The 18,367-nt window shown below is 52.7% G+C and overlaps 2 protein-coding genes across 15 annotated transcripts in view; both read left to right on the top strand.

Annotated features, from left to right (window-relative positions):
- The window catches only part of USP48 (ubiquitin specific peptidase 48), a 72,852-nt gene extending 67,358 nt beyond the window's left edge, over nt 1-5,494 (top strand). For 9 of the 10 annotated variants that reach the window (XM_086327248.1, XM_086327218.1, XM_086327238.1 and 6 more), the window contains 4 exons: nt 218-343; nt 1,769-1,817; nt 3,900-3,926; nt 4,953-5,494. In XM_086327248.1, the coding sequence (XP_086183374.1) occupies nt 218-343; nt 1,769-1,817; nt 3,900-3,926; nt 4,953-4,975 (225 nt within the window). In that variant the 3' untranslated portion in view covers nt 4,976-5,494. The remainder of the gene's footprint in view (nt 1-217; nt 344-1,768; nt 1,818-3,899; nt 3,927-4,952) is intronic. The other variant, XR_015137068.1, reaches the window with a different exon arrangement.
- A 9,649-nt stretch (nt 5,495-15,143) lies between these two features.
- The window catches only part of RAP1GAP (RAP1 GTPase activating protein), a 70,003-nt gene continuing 66,779 nt past the window's right edge, over nt 15,144-18,367 (top strand). For 4 of the 5 annotated variants that reach the window (XR_015137165.1, XM_086327368.1, XM_086327336.1 and 1 more), the window contains exon 1: nt 15,154-15,260. The gene's annotated coding sequence lies outside the window, so the exon portion shown is untranslated. Of the gene's footprint in view, nt 15,261-18,367 lie in introns of all 5 variants that reach the window. The other variant, XM_086327353.1, reaches the window with a different exon arrangement.

Genomic DNA, 18,367 nt, shown 5'->3' with positions numbered 1-18,367 from the left:
CTGTCTCCTGATTCTCTAACAGGCCTCCTAAGGATGTTCCCGGATATAGTGGGATTGCAGTTTGAATAGGAATGAAGCAAGTGGGCTGATCGCAAACCGTAGTATCTTTTGTATTCTGAAGTCTTTTATGTCTTCCTTAGAATTATTCATTCGCACAGGGTATTAAGTCTCAGTATTTTGTTTTATACGAACCTTTGTTCCTTTTGTATTGGCACAGATCATGCATGCGTTTTCAGTTGCTCCTTTTGACCAGAACCTGTCAATCGATGGAAAGGTTTTAAGTGATGACTGTGCCACCCTCGGAACCCTAGGCGTCATTCCTGAATCTGTGATTCTGTTAAAGGTGAGTAGCGGCTCTGCGCCTGCGGGATTCAGGGGCTTCTCACGTGTAGACTGGGTGCGGCGGTGGTTAAGGTTCCCAGGTCCTCGGCAGGATGTGGCAACAAGCTACTGCTGTGAGTCGACTGCGTCTCTGGATGAGCCACCAGAGACTTAGAGGAGGTCAGACAGTCACTGGGTCTGTGGGCTTTTCATAATTCTTGTTTAAAATAATCTAGATTTAACCTCCTCCCTAAATTCTGGATTGGTGAATTACTTAACCGAACTTCTACCTATTAAAACATCCCCCGCCCCTCCTCAGAAGTACCAGCCAGTTAAGCTCCGACAGAAACATAAGAATCAAGGCTTGGCCACAGTAGTCAAAATACCTTTGGTTGGCTTAGTGAGATTCTGGTCCAGGATATGAAAATTGACCTTGGGGAGAAAAGGTTTAAAAGAGGTAGGTGTGTTTTAGAAAGCCGGGGCTTCTGAGGCTGTCACGGATGAAGATGCGTTGAGCCAGCCTGGTTGGCCCAGTCCTGCTGTCCCCCAGGCAGGGCCTGATTTTGTCACTTTCCTCTGCCTCTTGTTTCTGGGTGGCTAGAAGCATGCCGCCTGCATGATGTGTTAGAATGTTCTGTAGGTTTCTGAACTGGGGAGCGTGTTGTTCATAGGCAGAGCCTCAATTCTGGACAGATAAAGTTGGGCCCTGGAAGTGGTGATGTGGGTCCATATCTGGCCTTTCACATGCACACACACGCCCCTCATCCTGCTCCCCGCCCCCTCCCTCTGCTTGGTTTTCTTGGAACTCTAGGTTCTGTGGAATTAACTCTGAAAACCTGCTTGGTTAGCTGAATCAGAAGAGCCTGGTCTAAAATCCTAGAAGCAGCCCGTGTCACTGATGGGCTTGACTTCAGGTGGGCAACTGGGGTCTGTACTGGTCGTTGCCCTCTTTGCCCTTGCAGCTAATCCTGCCACAAGTTCAGACTCAGCACTCGCTTCCTGCCTTTAAAAGGACATGGGTATTTCGTTCTTGATGATGGGGAAAGATGAAAATGTGTTTTTAACCTAATGGGCAGTTTTCGAGGACCATCCTGATTTTACTTCTCCCAACTCATGCTGTCATCACTGGCACCTGAAATCACACCCATTAAGCGAGGGTATCTGACCTTGCTGCATCTAAAAAGTGTCTGAGGCGCAGGGAAGCGGGGCCACATCCAGGTGCAGTGTGCACTACGGATGACGGGTCCTGACCCGCCTCACGGTGCCGTTTGTTCGTCCTGGACGTCGCCAGCTCTGGCTTGAACGCTGCTTTCCACTGGACAGAGTTTGTGTCGGAGCGACATGCTGGTCAACTCCGTGCCAGCCTTTTGTGTTAGGAGGTGGGGCGCGCTCCTCGTCCCGGCTTCCATTCCCGTGCGGTTGTGAATTGTCTTCATTTGTTTTCTAGGCTGATGAACCAATTGCAGATTATGCTGCAATGGACGATGTCATGCAAGGTAAAAGACCAGTTTGTTTGGGGGATTGTTGAGGACCTTGTTCAACGATGGTGGGGTTGTAGTTATTGAATCTTCAGTCTACAGTGTTTCTACTTTTAAGCTTGAATAAAGCTTCTACATGCTAAGGTAGAATCTTACCGTTATTGCTCTTTTTAAAGAATGATATCTATGAAAATTGAGAAAATGGAGGAAAGTGTAGTATTTAGTTTACTGTAGGAAACTGAAACAGATGGAAGCCTGCGGATAGACGAGCTTAGCAAAAAGCAGCGCTAATTCAGGTTGCAGAGCCTCCGGCAGGTATACAGGAATCAGATGCCCCAGGTGCCTCTGAACATAAGGAGTGAGGTCGCAACTTAAAGGCAGGTTATTCGACTCACCACCGCACACGTCCTCACAGCCCTTCCCTTTACATCCATTCAGTGCCTCTTCTTGACCTGTAGAGTTTCTTCGAAGAAATTAAACTAGAAAGGTGAGAGACGTGTTACCTACCAAATAGGGAGACCAGCCCTTTGTTCAAACACTGGCAGCCCATCTCTTACCTCCCACAGTGGAGGGAAGAGATTCTCTTCTAGGGAAAGCAGAGAAATTCAAGGAAAGAGCCTACAGATATTTTTTTAAAAGTAGTTCATCTCCCAGCTACCTTTGGGTGAAGCCAAACCAGACAGTTTTCAACCATCTTTTTAGTCCCTCACGCTTCTGTAGAGGGGAGTGGACAGCCAGAGAACTCCGGACAGTGAGGCAGAGGGCAGCATGGGACCAAAAGACATCAGTCAGCAGGTGGACAGGAAGTCGATGATGCGGGAAGCACAAGAAAGCTTTAAAAGTAGCTGAACAATACCAGAGAAAGAGCAAATAGTCTGTATGTAAGCAACGTTCAGAGAACAGAAGACAATTCATGAAAATAAAAATGGGTGCGCCAAGGCCTGGGTACAGTTAAGTGCAAATCTAGAGATTAAGATCCTAAACACACCTAGAGGTCTGGAAGGGAAAACCAGTCTTACTCCTGAGATGAAGAGTCAAGGACAAACCAGTGGGCTCGTACCCACAAGAGAGTGAGGAAGTGTGAGCTTCAGGCTAGAGTTCTTGACTAGACTATTCTGTTACACGCGTTTGGTGACTCTGTGAATATAAGGCCTCAGAAAATTTCTTTCTCACCTACCGTTTACTCTGGGAGGGTGTACTCTGTTAAACAAGAGTAAGAAGAAAGATGTCAACAGTGGAACCTGAAAACAGGGATCCAGCGCAGGAGTAGATGCCCTAGAAGACAGTTCGGGGGCAGTTCCCGAGCTTCCAGCACGAGGCACTGCAGCAGGTGTTGAGCACGCCCGCTCCAGATTGGAGCACGCTCCCTGGGAAGAGTGGAAGTGACAGATGACTGTCCTGAGGAGCTTACCCTTGAATCAGAGATGGTACAGAGAAAATGAAGCACATAAATAATGCAGTTACCAACCCCAGAGAGACAGAGTCATACCAGACAAGAACGATCACCAGGGTACCCCAGAGGGTTCAACCGTGGACACTGTTAAGGAGTAAAAAGATAGTGTAAGCACTGGAGATTGGCTTAACGACAAAAAATATCCGTGTGTCAGGAGGATGGTTAGGGGCCATGTGTTATGTTAGAGGTGGTTGTTTCTTTGAGGAAACTATTAGGTATTACCAAAAATTGTGAATTAGCAACATCTAGAAATGCAGAGGTTAAACACCAGAAGACGTGGCCGCAAGGGCCAAAAGCTGTTCCCTGTAGAGTGTGGGCACAGGAGGAGGGGGACAGGAGGCGGGGCCCCACGGATTTCTCCAGCAGGGCCCCCCACCCCTCCCCAGTCGTGCAGAATGGTGGCTCCAGTCACAACCCTTGTTTTTGCAGTATTTGTCTATTTCAATGATGCATATGTATTGCTTTGATAAAAATGAAAACAAAGATTGCCGTTTGATATTATCTGTAACTTCAAAGGTAACCTTTATAGGTGAGTAAGGTTATTAAAAGCTATTTTAAACTTTTCATCCTTAGGCATTGAAGTGAACTTATTGCTGTCTGTAGCAACAGTCTTTTCAATTTGGAATTCTTATTTTTTTTCCTTCCAGTGTGTATGCCAGAAGAAGGGTTTAAAGGTAAGTTACATTTGTCATGTTTTGTTCATGAGTGTCACAGTCATACTGTAATTTTCTATTAATGTGAAGCCTATAATTTGATTTTAAAATTTAATTCAATCTGAGTCTCATGACTGAAATTAATTTTAGTTAAATGCATTTTGTATTCAAGCTTCTTCATTATCTGTATCAGCACTCAAGCCTCAGATAGGGCCTGTGTGTCAGGCATGTCCACTACCAGATGTCCGCTGTGCTTTTCTGTCTCGTTTTGGGGGGAAGTCGGGCACTTAGCTGGTGGCATTTTCATTTTTATATTTGACCTTTTTCCAGTTCCTCTTATCCGTCCCATCTTAGAGCAAAACAGTTTGTAACTGATGAGAATTCGAGAAGAATCTGCTGAACTACATTAGGTTCAGTGAAAAGGTTTCATTTCTCTATGTAGGATTAAGGCATCTCTCGGATTAACGGCGATGCCTTCTCCTGCATCCTGGCCACTGGGGTTCTGCACACAGTTGAATTCAGACCTTTGACTTTCACAGATTTAACTGTTGCCATTTTGATTCTTTGTGGCCTAGTCCAGAGGTCCGTGACAGGTTGTGATTTTTGCCAAAGAATGAGTTTGAATCAAATACCAGGGGTTCCTTGTGAACAAGTGAGCCAAGCTACTGGCCTCAATAAAGCCTCCCTCTCAGCGCAGCTTTTTGTGTACATATTCCCACTACAAAGAAACTCCCAAAGTGATTAAAACAAAACAAACAAAGCAGAACTTTTTTTTTTTTTTAATGAAAAACGGCCATCAAATGAAAGCTTCAATAAAATTTGATTACCTTGTGTGAAGATAATGCATACGAGCCGCATGGCTTTCAACAGAAATGTGCTTTAGCTGAAAGCCTGGAGACGGCTGATGTATTTTCTTATTTTTAATGTCAAAGGGCGTTGGTGCTTGCTCATTAAGTTGCATATTCCCTGTTGGTGACGCAGATGGGATACATGAACCCTTAACCGTGCAGTTTACAACTGTGCCTCCACGTGTGTTTCTTTCCCCAGGTACTGGTCTACTTGGACATTAGTCTTTTTGAACACTTGCTGACTGCTCAGAAATGACCCGAAGGGAAGAGGAGTTTGACATGTTAGGGCATTAAAGAAAAGGTGGATTTAAGAATTAAACCATTACATGACTCTTCCAAAAGGCAGAAAACCATTCAAAAAAGTGACTGTCCCAAAATGCCTTATGTCAAATAAAGCAGATTGCACTGAAGGCCATCAGACTTGAAGGAAATGTTTCAAATTTTATATTTAAGGGGGGTGGTGGGAGGGAATGGGCAAGTAAAAGACTGAACCAGTTTAGTAGCAGTATCAGTAAATCATGTTTACATATGAGATTTATAGTCACGGGAGGGAATAAAGTTCCATTCTATTTCCTTGCTCGAGTTTCATACCAGATGCATTGGTCCATGAAGAATTTGTATCACAGTAGATGGGACAACATTCTGCTCTGAACTAAAAGTGATTCTTTAGAGACATAACCTGCTTACCAGTACCTGTCTTTGATTCATATTTTACTTTCAATAAAGCATGAAAGTGAAGAACTTGCTGTAATTGTGGGAAAGTATCTTCAGATCAGACTCCTTTGTCGGCCCCAGGACGCCCCCCTCACACACTGCCTGTGGTCGGTCTCGCTCAGTGTTGGGAAGAGGAGGGGGCGCCTGTGTGTCCCCTGCAATGAGCCAGGGGCTTGTGTGTCATTTTTGTCTCCCAAGGCTGTTCACTTTCATGCGTTGCAGAAGGGGTGGCAAATGTATTGCTCAAGATAGCATCCTCCAGTGCTGCTGTTATTCAGAGGAAAGAGAAAGTCACTCAGTTGTGTCCAACTCTGCAACCCCATTGACTAAACAGTCCGTGGAATTCTCCAGGCCAGTATACTGGAGTGGGTAGCCTCTCCCTTCTCCAGGGGATCTTCTCAACCCAGGGAAGATCGAACCCAGGTCTCCTGCATTGCAGGTGGATTCTTTATCATCTCAGCCACCAGGGAAACCCAAGAACACTGGAGTGGGTAGCGTCTCTCTTCTCCAGGGGATCTTCCCGACCCAGGAGTCGAACTGGGGTGCATTGCAGGCGGATTCTTTACCAACTGAGCTATGAAGAAAGCGCATTATTCAGAAGTGGGAAATCAAATAACACCTTGCCTTCTGGAGAAATCTGACCACCTTATCAGAAGAGTAAAATGGCCTGAAGTCCATTTGGATGATAATAGATTTTTATATATAGCGTTTCATCTTCCCAGCCTCCAGATCCCATCTGTTGGTCTCACTCCCATCTCCTCTCCTTTGCCATGTTGCCCAGCATGTGGGATCTTTATCCCCTGACCAAGGATGGAATCCACCTCGCCCTCTGCATTGGAAGCATGGAGTCTTAGCTACTGGACAGCCAGGGAATTCCCTCACTTCCTCTCTTTTTCAAAGCATTCTTCTGAAATGCCCAGAAAAGATCTTCTACATCACATTATTTAACAAATAAAAAATGTGTGGATGGAGTGTGCCCTGTTAGCCAATTCAGGATTATTGTTGATTAGCAACATAGAGGCAAAACCGCATTCCTGAGAAAACCTACAATTTCCAAATGGAAGTGAAGACCGGAGCTTGTTTGTTTTCTCTGAGTATGTACGCACTCTAGAGTTTTGGGCTGAGATGCTGACTCAGACATCTCCCTTGCTAACACTTTATTTAGCCTGGGGTTTGCTAGGCTTTTTTTTTTTTTTTAACCCCTCCCTTTTCTGAAAATTTAAGCTGAAATCCTGGATGGGGGAGGCAGGTTTCAGTTTGAGAACCAGTAACCTTGGCAGCATCCCATTGGAACAGCTCTTTTTATCAGAGTAATTGTGGCTGTTTGGTAAAATCACAGCTCCCTGCCTGTGTTCTCCCCTGTGTTTGCAGTGTCTTTGGTCTGGGCCCCTGAGGAGGCAGGGCGTGTTTTGACGAGTCTGTGTGAGAGCGTGCACGGCACACGGGACCCTCAGAAGCCATCCATCCTCGGAATCTGTGGGTCCCACCCTGAGGTGGACGCAGGGAAAAGAAGGACTCCTGGTTTAGATCATGAACTACTCTCCTGATGTTTCGATTTCCCCCACTCCACCCCCACCCCCACCCCATGAAGCTGAACATAAAATAACACGCCAAGCACCGCTCCCTCCCCAGGGTAAAGACCTGTGTGTGGTTCACTCAGTGCTTGAGGCAGCTGCTTCCTTCTGCCTACTAAGAAGCTGTTTGGCCAGAGAAGGTTCTTTCTGAGGATTGACATAAACATGTCAGCAGTCCCCGGAAATCTGATACCCTTTCCCAGTTTGCTGTTAATCGCAGTTTAAGTGTGTTGCTTGAGTCTTTTTCCCTCGTGCATTGGTACAAAATAACACCCTGTGATAAGTCTTTCAGGCTGATAAGCCAGTACTGGCTCCTTTGTTAACTTTGCAGAATGGGTGGGAGTGGGGTGGGCCCCCACGACCCAACCATGTTCTACACCCAGCTCAGAGTGATGTCTGTGGCCCCGTAGGACCAGCAGCGCTGTGAGGCTTTATTAGAAATGCTTAGGCCCCAGAGCATGCACAGGCCAGCCCTGCTGAGAAGCCTTGGACTGGACTCCCTCTCCCAGCCCCGGTCCCCAGAGTTACGCAGCATTGTGTACATGTATTTGTGGCCCGCATCACCACCTCACCATTTCGTACAGGGAAAACAGGTACAGCGTGGAACCTAAAATCCATTCTTGCCTTGTCTGAACTGATAGATCAGTTGTTTCTTGGCTGATGAGCCCTGTAAGGTGCAGAGACTTTCCATCAGGCGTCATGCATGTGTTCGTTTCTGTCTTTTATTATTATTTTAAGTATAAGAGTCTTCTGTGAAAGGTAAAATGAAGCTTGAAGTCACTGCCACCCCTACCCCCGTTATGTTTCTTTCCATTCCTCAATCCCAATCTAATGGGTGCCGCATGCCATTCTGGTACAAAGTTGTGACCTACCTGGAATGTAGGTCACCATTTGGATGTCTTCATTCCTAGGGGGAATAAGTATCTGTGTATTAGTTCAGTGTATTAATGAACTTTATTGGTTAGAATTACAGTTAACCTTTCTGCCCAGTTAAAAATAAGTGAACGTCCCTTTGTTTCTATGACGTCAGAATCCAGAGCCAGTTTATTATTCCATTTTTAATTCCTTTTTTGGGGGGTGAGGGAACTTGCTGCAAAGCTTCTGAGACCTTAGTTCTCAGACCAGAGATTGAATTCCAGGCCCACGGCAGTGAGAGTGGGCCACCAGGGAATTCCTCGGATTCTGTTAATCCCCTAACTGTCCGGTTGGCTGGTCTGTGTAGTCATGGGCTTGTTGACCAGGCCCTGGTTAATATTTGAAGTGAATGCTAGGATTTAATAACCCATTTGAAATACCCAAGAGGTGATTTATGTCTCTAAACAAACTGCTGAGGTGAAATAAGCATTGGAGCCTGCCTTTCCTGTTTCAGAATCACGAAGGAGTGTCACATCCTTTCTCTCCGGCATTTGAATGTTCCGCTTATTTAGTGTTACAGGGGACTGTGACCAGAGTTCAGTCTCGAGAACAGCCAGCGTTTTCATTTTAAGATTTTCACCCCTTTGCCAATGGCAAGTGTGCCACCCCACAGTAACCCCAGGGGCAGGGTTTTGGCACCAACTGTTTCTGATTGTGAAGGCTGGCAGTTCGCCACCCTCAAAACCCAGGCAATGTATAGATATCAATTTTGGCTGGGGATTTGATTATTAACATGAGTCCTTTATTCATTAAAATACAAGTCACAGACCTTTGTAAACAGGTAACACTTTGGCATTTCATGGAGCAACAGCTTCATGTCGAGTCCTGAGGGCCAAAGAACCTAGTAGGGAGACAAAACTCCTCCATCCCAAACATTCGTGGGTTTTTTCCAAGTCTAGCTTTTGAGCTAATTGGGCCTTGGAGTCTGCTAGCTGTTCAGATGGCACCTGCATGTGTAGGCGAGCATTGGAAGGGCACGTGTGAGAATTTGGGTCACCGTGCAGCAGATAATCTCAGCATTTACCTCATAATTAAGAAAGTTAACTTGGCTTTGCTTGTCGTCCTTTCCACGTTATCTCTTAGAGCAGTATTTGCTGCCTTGTTTACCCTTCCACACTGAGAACCACACAATAATACATTTTTGTTGGAAAAATTACTTTGTATCATTCTTATAAGTTGACTTTAGCCTTTGTGAGGAAATGCTATGGAACCTTCTGCAACCTCTTCAGAAAGAGGTCTTGTTAATCACAGAGTCGAGCTGCCGGAGAACTTGAGGACATTGCTTACGCTGGAAGCTGTTGGAATTTAAATAATGGCTGGACAGGTGTGTCTGGTCACTCTGTTAACATAAATATTTCTTCTTGGCCCATAAGGAAAACGAAGCTAATGGACAAACAGTAAGGCACCTTGACTCTGTTTATTTGCAGAGTCACGTTGAAAGGAATTCAAAACACGTTTAGAATGAGTGTTGACGATTTATGCCTTTGTGATAGGCAGGTTCTGCCCCAGAGCAGCAGCTTCCGGTGTCTTGATTGTCATTGCCAAGAACATCAGTAACAGGTGCCATGAGCCTCGGAGGCAGAGCTGTGCAGGCGCGAAGCAGAGCAGAAGGCTGTGGCCAGTGCTTCAGGCCCCTTTCTGACCTGAGAATCATGTTTTTCATTCTTTGTTTAATCTCTTGAGACTTCTGGAATAATACTTGTGGAGAGTAGAGTCCAGGGAACAGGTATTTCTTGTGCTTCCGGAGGGACTTTCCCAACAGATAAGCCCCAGGACCTGTTTTATCAAATGATTGCAGTTTTACTTGCTTACCATATTACATTCAGCACTCTTAAAAAATGCATATGTTTCAGACAAGTTGGTGACATTTGTTCATATGGTAAGAGTTAAGTATTTTTTTCTGAGGCTCGTTAGAGTTTGGGAAGAGGTTGTAGAATTGATCTTGTGAATCAAGTCACCTTTGTAACTTGCCAGGAGTTGTCTGGCCTTTTCTAGGGGACACTGTTCTGCCTCCAGCATTGAGAGCTGCACCAGCTCATTACTGGACTAAGCCACGGCTGTGTTCCCTGCCTTCCCACCCCAACCCCAGCAGAGGTAAGACCACATTCCCTGAAGAAGTGGAGCCTGCTACCAGATGGGCTCCATCCACAGGCACCAGAAACGCGGTGGCTCTTCTCGCGCTGCGTTTTCACGCCTTGCCATCCCCGGAAGCTGTCTCAGTTCCCCTGAAGTTAGTTCTGAGAGCTCGTCCAACATAATTACTGTATTGATCTCAAATAGAGGGCATCATCTGTTCTCCCCTCACATGCTTTAAGAAAATTTAAAAAAACCTGCTTTCAAGGATTTGGCTGAGATTGCACAGGCCAGGGCCTTTGACATGAGAGTGCTCTTGGTCAGGGAGGGACCCGGCCTCGTAACAGCAGCTGGAACGGCAGTTTGATTTCCAGATCGGCATTAGCGCTGCCAGGCGAGGCAGGCCCTGGGCCACAGGAAGTGGGGGGACACACCCGAGGAAGCCAGAAGGCCTGGGCCGCGGCCGCCTGGGCTGAAACGCTGCCGGCTGGCACACAGGCTTCTGCAGGCTTGGATCTTGGCCTCCCCTTCCCCCACTCTCTGGCGTATTTGTTTGTAACCCGGGAACAGTGGACTGCTACCGGCCCTTCTTATGATCCTGGATAAGTACGTTCCCTTTCGTGCCTCAGTGTTGGCTGTAAAAGGAGGCCGGGTGTAGAAATAGTGGAGATAGTGGGGCCTCGCCTCTTCACCTCCCCCGGCAGCCCCACCCACTGCCTCCCAGTCCTGGGAGTGTGTTTGAGCAGTTGCCCCCGTGGACCACCTCTAAGGTACTTGTCTTTTGTGTGTCATTCTTTGCTTTATGTTTGGAGTTTTTGCTGCATCTCCCATCTGTAGCATGCACTGGCTCTGGGTGAAGGAGGCTTCAAGCCGTGCTAGACTGTGTAGCACTAGAGTGAGTTATTTATTTTTGTCTTAACTGGGAGCCAGAGTTCGGGCTCTGCTGGATCCTGTGTCTGCACCTAAAACCAAATCCCAGGAAATGGATCAACCTAGTTATCGCCGGACTGTTCTAGCTCCCCGAGGGCAGGGGTCCAGTCATTTTCCTCATCCTGTACCCTACAGCGTGGCACATAGGTTCCCAGCAAGGAAGAACGGACCCCCGGGAAGCTCTTGTCCAGCCGCAGCAGGGTCCCTGGTGGGGCGCTTTCCATTACTTGGATGTGGCCAGTGCCGTCCCCATGTTTAGGCTTGACTCTTTTGTCCTCACAATGAGGACTTCCTAACTGTGATCACGATTGTCATCCAAGAGTGGATCCTCCCGGGTGGCGTCCTTTCTGCCGTGCGTCCGGCATTAGCAGGGCAGCCCCCCAAGAAACACAGGCCTCAGAACATTCCTTGACTGACGTGCCCTGGAGCTGACTCCCAGCCCTCATCCGGTCTTGCTCTCACTGGAGCAGGACTTTGTTCCAGCCACCCCTGCAGCCCATCCTCTTCACCAGCCCCTCCTCAACCTGACTTGCTGCTCTTGGGACAGCACACTTCAGGGAGCCAACCCTCGAATTTTCTCCCTCTGTCCCCGTCCTCCTCTTTCTGGTCTGGCCAGAGAGGGGCGGGGGGCAGAGAGGACAGTTGTTTTCATTCCCTTTTTTGACTCCCTTGTGCATTATTCCAAGTATACTGTCGTACCAACCCACATTTTCACTCTCCAGCCTTCTTAGACATCAGATTGTTTTTTCTTGAAGCCAGCTCTCATTTTTCAGCAGTTGGGAGGGAGGGCAGGCTTGGTGGCTGGGTCGCAGTGTATTAAGTGTTTGGAAAAGAGAAGGCTTGTGCCCAGAGGCAGCCATGCGTGAGTGGTCAGTCTTGAGTGGTTTGGATTGAAATAGGGCAGAGAAAGCAGAGCTCTGGGGCCTTCATCCAGTCTTCAGTACCCAGGCTCCGTGCCCAGCCCCCTACCGCACGTGCCTGCTGCCTGCTCCCCAGGGCCCCCAACAGTCTCTGCACACGGCCCCCAGGACACAGGAGAGATTACAGGCCTCTTGCACTGAGGTTTTTCTGTAAAGAGGAAAGTGCTGTAATTGAAGAGCTCCTTGGTTATAAAGAAGAAAGGGAGGCCTGGCACAAAAGTGCCTTCGTTTTAGGAGCTACTCAGCCAGGGTTGGGTACTGTTCAATCCCTCGGGAACCATGGGACCACGGGCCCTTGGAGAGCTTGGAGTTTGCTGGTCCAGATCACAGCTGCGGCTCCTCACTCAGTTTGTTTCCACACCTCCTGTCCTTCCGTGGGGCCCCTGGCTGCAGCTCACACGAGGCACTGTGGCTCCATCCTGGAGCCTGGTCTGAAGCAGTTCCCTCAGCAGCCCTTTCCAGCTGGGAGCCCGTGGTCTGTGTCTCACCGCACGAGGGGAAGAGGGCTCTTTTGGAGAGCAGCTGGAGAAGTGAACAGGCACCAGAATCTTGATGGGAATGGAATTCAAGGGTGCAATTCCAGCACCATGTACAAAAAAAGAGGACGGGAAGAGGTGTGCTGCTTCGGAGAAGCCTGGAGGCTGTGTGCCCTCCCCGAGAAGCCCGGCTTTGCTCTAGGCAGGTCAGCCCAGTGCGTGCTGCCCGGGAAGGCCTTTAGGCTCTCAACCATCATTTCCCAAATATGACTCAGTTTGATTTCACCCAGCATCTCCCAGGACCAGTGTCCAACACGCCCATCTGAGGCAATTGCTGCACTACAGAATCCCTCCTGCACTATCCCCAGAAGTGCCTAGACCAGTCTCATTTGACTCCTTCCCCCTTATTAGAGCTTTGAACCAAACTATAAAGCCCTGGAGCATCCTGAGAAGGATCCAGGCTCAGGCCTGCAGCTTCGACAGGAAGTCAGATGCCCCCCAGGGGTTGGGGTGGGCACAGAGTGGGGAGGCGCTGCTCTCAGAGCCCCTGCAGTTCTCTTCCTTCCCCCACAGCCTTCTGCCAGCACTATTCAAAAATGACGTCTCTGGGGACCTCCCTGGTGGTCCGGTAGTTAGGAATCCGCCTGCTGGTGCAGGTGGCGCAGGTTGGATCCCTGGTCCAGGAAGACCCCTCAGGCCACAGGGCAACTAAATCTGGTACCACAGCTACGGAGTCCACGTGTGCTAGAGCCCCCGCTCCCCATCTAGAGAAGCCACCACAATGAGAAGCCCACGCGCAGCGACCAAGACCCAGCACAGCCCAAACTAAATACTGAAAAAAAGAAAACGTCTGTGGCCCTGGAGCACCAGCAGTGCTGCGACGCTTTATTAAAAATGCAGACCCAGTGAATCTGGATCAGGCCTCGCCTGTGCTCTTAGAAGTTCAAGGCATCCTGATCTGGGAACTCTTTCCCACCCATGGCTGGGGTGAGCCTGCGGATGAGGCCCCAAAGGACTGGAAAGAACATGGACCCTATCCCTACTTCCCCTCTGCCTTTTCAGTTTTCTGGGGGGGCAGGGAGGTGGGGATGAGGGTGAGGCATGGCCTGTAGTTCCCCCTTCATTCTGATCTCTCTTGGCTGAGGTGGGAGTCTTGGTGGGGAGACGGGTCCCAGCACAGTTGGTCCTCAGCACAGGCCTGCACATCTCAGATGGTCCAGCAGCGGATGTAAGCGTGGCTGAAGGCCCTGTGTCTTGTCTTTAATGAATCCCCATAGCTGGGAATATGGAGGTGGAAGTCATTTGTTAAGCACACAGCAGGTGCTCAATAAATACATTGAGTAAGTGAATACAAGACCCAGAGGCTTCCCTTAGGGTTCAGTGGTACGGAATCCATCTGCCAATCCAGGAGACACGGGTTCCATCCTTGACCCGGGAAGATCCCACATGTCTCAGAGCAGCTAAGCCCCTGTGCTCCAGCAACTGAGCCTGTGCTCCACAGCCTGGGAGCCAGCCACGCAGCTCCTGAAGCCCACCGCCCCAGAGCCTGTTTCCACAAGAGAAGCCCGCGCACCGCAACTAGAGAGAAGCCAGGGCAGCAGGACCCAGCAGAGCCAAAAATAAATAAAAATGTTAACAACAACAACAAAATGAATGCAAGACTTGAATCCTCCCTAAATCTTCTCTGTGAGATGGGCCTCGCGCACCCGCTGATCTTGGGAGGGCAGAGGCCTTGGAGGTTTGTTTCTACCCCTTCGGCAACCTAGGTTTCTCCACTTACTAGAGCAGCATGTGAGGTCCAGAGGTCTCAACGACCCCCTCTGAAGTTAACGTTCTGGGTGACCCGGGCCTGCCAAGCACGCCCCAACCCATGGTCCCCCCACGGCTCCAGCCTGTAGACACAGGGCCCGAGTCCTCAGTCGGCCTAGAAGGGCTGTCCCTTGGGAGCGAGTCCAGCGCGTTGTGGGCCCCGGCGCTGCTCAGGTGTCCTCGGCGTTGCTGCTGCTGCTGCTCCGGTGCTTGTGACCTTGGGCCCGTCTCTTCCCCTCTCTGCGCCCCGAGGGTCAGGTTGAGGTCATCTCGGGGGCCCCTTCCTGCCCGGGTTTGCACTCCAGCCCTGAGGCCACCTGTCTCCTGCTGCTTTCCGTCTATTTCTCCTTTAGAGCATGCCCTGAGGGTCGCCATCCCCCCGTTTCCCGGTGAGGTTGAGAGTGGGAAGCAAGTTGCCGGGGCCAGGGAGGCTGGCGGGGCGCGGGGCGCGGGGCGGGGGGCGGGTTGCCGGCTAGAGGATGCGGGGACCAGTGCACGGCCGCGGGCAGGACTCAGGCCAGGCGCCTGGGGGCGGAGGATGCGCGCGCGGGCACGGCTTCTTCACCCCGCTAAACCCGGGGCGCCTTCTCCTCGCTCCCCGCCCCTGCAGACGCGGGCCTAAGGCGTGGGCTCCGCGTCCGCGTCGATCCCACTTGCCCCAGAAGTTGCCCCGTCTTCCCTGGCGGGGGCGGGCGGGAACAGGGACTATCGTCTGGACCGCGGGGCCCCCGCCCGGCCCTGCCAGTCGAGCCGTGGAACCTCGAGCCGGTTCCACGGCGAGTCCTACCCCTCTCGGGTTCTCAGTTTCCCGACCTGTAAAGTGGGGCTCAGAGCGCCCGCCTCCGGGACCTGTTGTCGGAGTGGGTGGGAGGGAGGCCGGGTGGGGACCTCCGCCGCGCCCGCGGCCCCGGCTCCGCAGTGAGGGGGGAGCGCGCCGGGAAGGAGGCTCCGCGGTCACGTGACGCCCCCCCACCCCCGCCCGCCCGAACTGCGGCGGCGGCGGCGGCGATCGCGGAGCCGCGTCCAAGCAGAGCTGCAGCTGCAGCCGCGGGCACCGGAGCGCCGAGCCCAGGACGCCCCCGGCCCAGGCCCGCGGGTGAGTGCGCCGCGCCCGGCGGACGCGGCCCTGGAAAGGGGAAGGGATGGACGTGGTCTGGGCTCCCGGCGCGGGCGGGCTGGGCAGGGGGATGGGGGCCACCGGCGAGGACCCGGGGGGCGGGGGAAGCGGCCAGCGGGGAGGGGGCGCAGGCAGGGGACGGAGAGGCAGGCCTGGGGTGAGCCGGCTCTGCCCCCTGCCTCCCGGGATGCGTCCAGGCCGCGGCTGGTGGGGGGACTTGGGTCCCACCCCCCTGCGTAGGTGGGGGGTTCGTGTTCCGCTCACCCTGGGGAGGGGGCGCGGAGAAGTGGGTGCGTTCTCTCGATCCTAAGGAGGGGCCCGCCCAGCCCCGACACCCCCAGGAGGAAGCGCTCCGGTCCTCAGAGGAGGGAAGTGGGGGTCCGACGACCCCAAACTGAGGGGGCAGTGATATCCTTGTTTCCCACCCCCGAACCCAACCCCGTCCCCAAGCCACCGCGGAGTAGGGCACCCGCGTCACGCAGTCGGGCGCCCCCTCGTCGCCTCCCCTGGCTCCGCAGGATCTGAGGACTCGGTGGGAATCCACAGGGTGGGAATCCACAGGGCGGTCCCCGCGCCCCGCAGACGCTTTGGTGCCAGCCGTGGGGCGCCAGGGCTTGGGGGAAGATCTGTGTTCACACAGGCACGCGCCCATCCAGACACCAGCTCAGGGGGTGCGCGCCCGCCCTCTGGGCTAGTGAGACCCCGACCTGTGCGTGACCCCGAGTTTTTGTCGGGGGTCCTTCCGCGAGCCAGGGGGTGGATGGGACCGAGAGGACACTCCACCCTTCATACGTTGGCGTCTGACCCGTCCTGTATCCCCCTCCTTCTCCAAAGTCAAAGGCCAGAAGGAGGGAGCCCTGGGAGAAGCCGGGTCTGAATGGAGCAGGGAAGTGAAGGAAGGGATAGCATTTCCTCCCCAGGTTCCTAGTCCACCCTGCGGAGGGGCTGTGGTCCCTCCTTGCCCAGGGGGCGGGGAAGAAGAAATCAGAGAAGGTGGGTGGCCCTGAGTTTCCCAAGCTACTGAGACAGAAACCTGCCACAGGGTCCCCTGAACAGGGGGAGAGCAGCACCTGAGGGGGAAGTCGGTGGTCATGCCCGGCAGGCCCGGAGATGCCCCCGATTCCTCCATCTGGGACCTCAGTCCGAGGCCCCCCTCCCCTGGCAGTTGGAGGGTCTGGGGGAAGCAGAGGGGGAATCTTAACAGCCTCGGAAAGGATTTCAGGGTCACGATTAATTCTCAAGTGGCAGAGTGTCTTCCCCACCCACAGCAATATTGTTAAGGTGGGGAACTGGGGTCTCCATTGCACAGATGAGGAAACAGGCTCAGAGAGGCTAACTGAACCGCCCAAGGTCACAGAGCTGTCTCTGGCTGGCCTAGCATCAGCTCTCTGACTCCAGTCCAGACAGAGCACCACAGTGGCAGGGTCGAGGCAGGGTGGCGGGGTGGGGTGGTGATCCCCTCTCCCGTGCTGCCTGGGGGAGGGGGAAGGTGCATCTGGATGGAGGAGGCGAAGCTGGGTCAAATCCAGGAGGACCTCACCTTTCTTCAGGGTCCAGTACTTCCCCGCTTCCCAGAGCTCTCCACCACCCCTGGCTGCAGCCATGATGGTGAGAGTCCCCTTCCTGGGACCTTCCCAGCTCCCAGCCTTCTCCTGTGCTGGGTGCCTGCCTGGCAGTGGTCTCTAGAGACCTCCCTCTATCCACCCTCTACCCGCTGTGAGACACAATCCTTTCTTTGGCCTCTGGTCTTGGCTGGGCTGTCTCTGCTGTTCGGATCTCGCCACCGCCCCCCAGCAAGGTCAGTACAAGCCTGGGGTACGGGAACCCTGAGATCCTGCTCCACCTCACTGTCCCCCAGCCCCATCCCTGCCCCCTGTCCTGTTGCAGATCTGGAGGCCCTGTGCGGATCCCCTGGGGCAGGTCTGCATCCCACACCACCTGTCTGTCTGCGGAGGCCTTTGTCCTGGCCGTCAGACACCGCTGGGCAGCCACTCGGCTTCACACACAGCCAGACACGGGTGCCAACACGCTCTGACCCACGAATACCCGAGAGCCAGACGCAGGCAGGCGGGCGGGCCCCGCACACGCGGGCCGAGACCCCCGCCTCTCAGTCCGACCCACACAGCAGACAGAGAGCCAGGCCGTCCAGATGTGCAGAGGAGGGTGTTGTCGGCCAGGAGAGCCTCCTCCGGAGGCCTCGTCGTCGGGCAGATAACGACCCCGTTATCTCCTCCAGGGCACATGCACGGTGCACACGCAGGAACGAGAACACCCTTAGGAGGGAACCTGGCAGATAGGCACAGGAACACACCCACACCCCGGCCCCCGTGGGGGTTCACACGCGTGCACATCATCAGCTTTCGGTGCGGGGGACTTGAACTGGGTACCACCCCAGCGGGCTCAGTCTGGCCTCAGCCCGTCTTCTTCCCTCTTTTCTGGGTCACGTGAAGCCGGGTCAGCTGACCCTGAGAATCAAGAAAACAGCTGGCGTGCCCCCTCAGTGGGCCTTCCTCTCCTGCCCCCCTTCCCCTCAAACCCACGTCCTGTGGGGCCAGAGGAGCCTCTCCCTGGGCTTCCCCTGGATGTGCTATTCCCCAGGGCCTCTCCCAAGGCAGGACACCCCACAGCCCAGGCTCTAGGCAGCCCTGGGATCCCCTTTCCTTTGCCAGTTTTCCAGGAGACCTGGCCAAGTCCTGCTTTCTGCTTTGCCCTCCCCGCAAGGCTGGGGGCCAGCTGGGGTGAAGGGAGGGGAGTCCTCCAGCTTGCCCTCTACTCATCTCTGCTTGCCTGGGTCCTGGCACCCTGGCTGGGCCTCTGGGAGCCTGGCATCCCTGGATGGCAGCTGCTGAGAGGTGCTTCTAGGGCTCAGATGTCTGTAGGGCAGGCTGATATAGGCAGAGGGCAGCAGGGAACTCTGGGCTTTGCTCTGCTCACTCGGGTACTCACCCTGGGGCGAGCCAGGAGCTGGCTCTGAGTCCAGGCCTGGTCCTGCCTCTGGCTGGCCGTATGGCTCTGGGAAGTCACTTCCCCTCTCTGGGCCCATCTCCAGCTCCAAGAGGCAGCTCTGCCTGGCGAGGGAGTGTGAG

Source organism: Bos grunniens, chromosome 2, assembly GCF_055505025.1.
Source record: "Bos grunniens cultivar Pamir isolate PY7600 chromosome 2, Bosgru_T2T1.0, whole genome shotgun sequence".
In the NCBI taxonomy this organism is placed as follows: Eukaryota; Metazoa; Chordata; class Mammalia; order Artiodactyla; family Bovidae; genus Bos; species Bos grunniens.
This window is presented reverse-complemented; position numbering and strand designations above follow the sequence as displayed.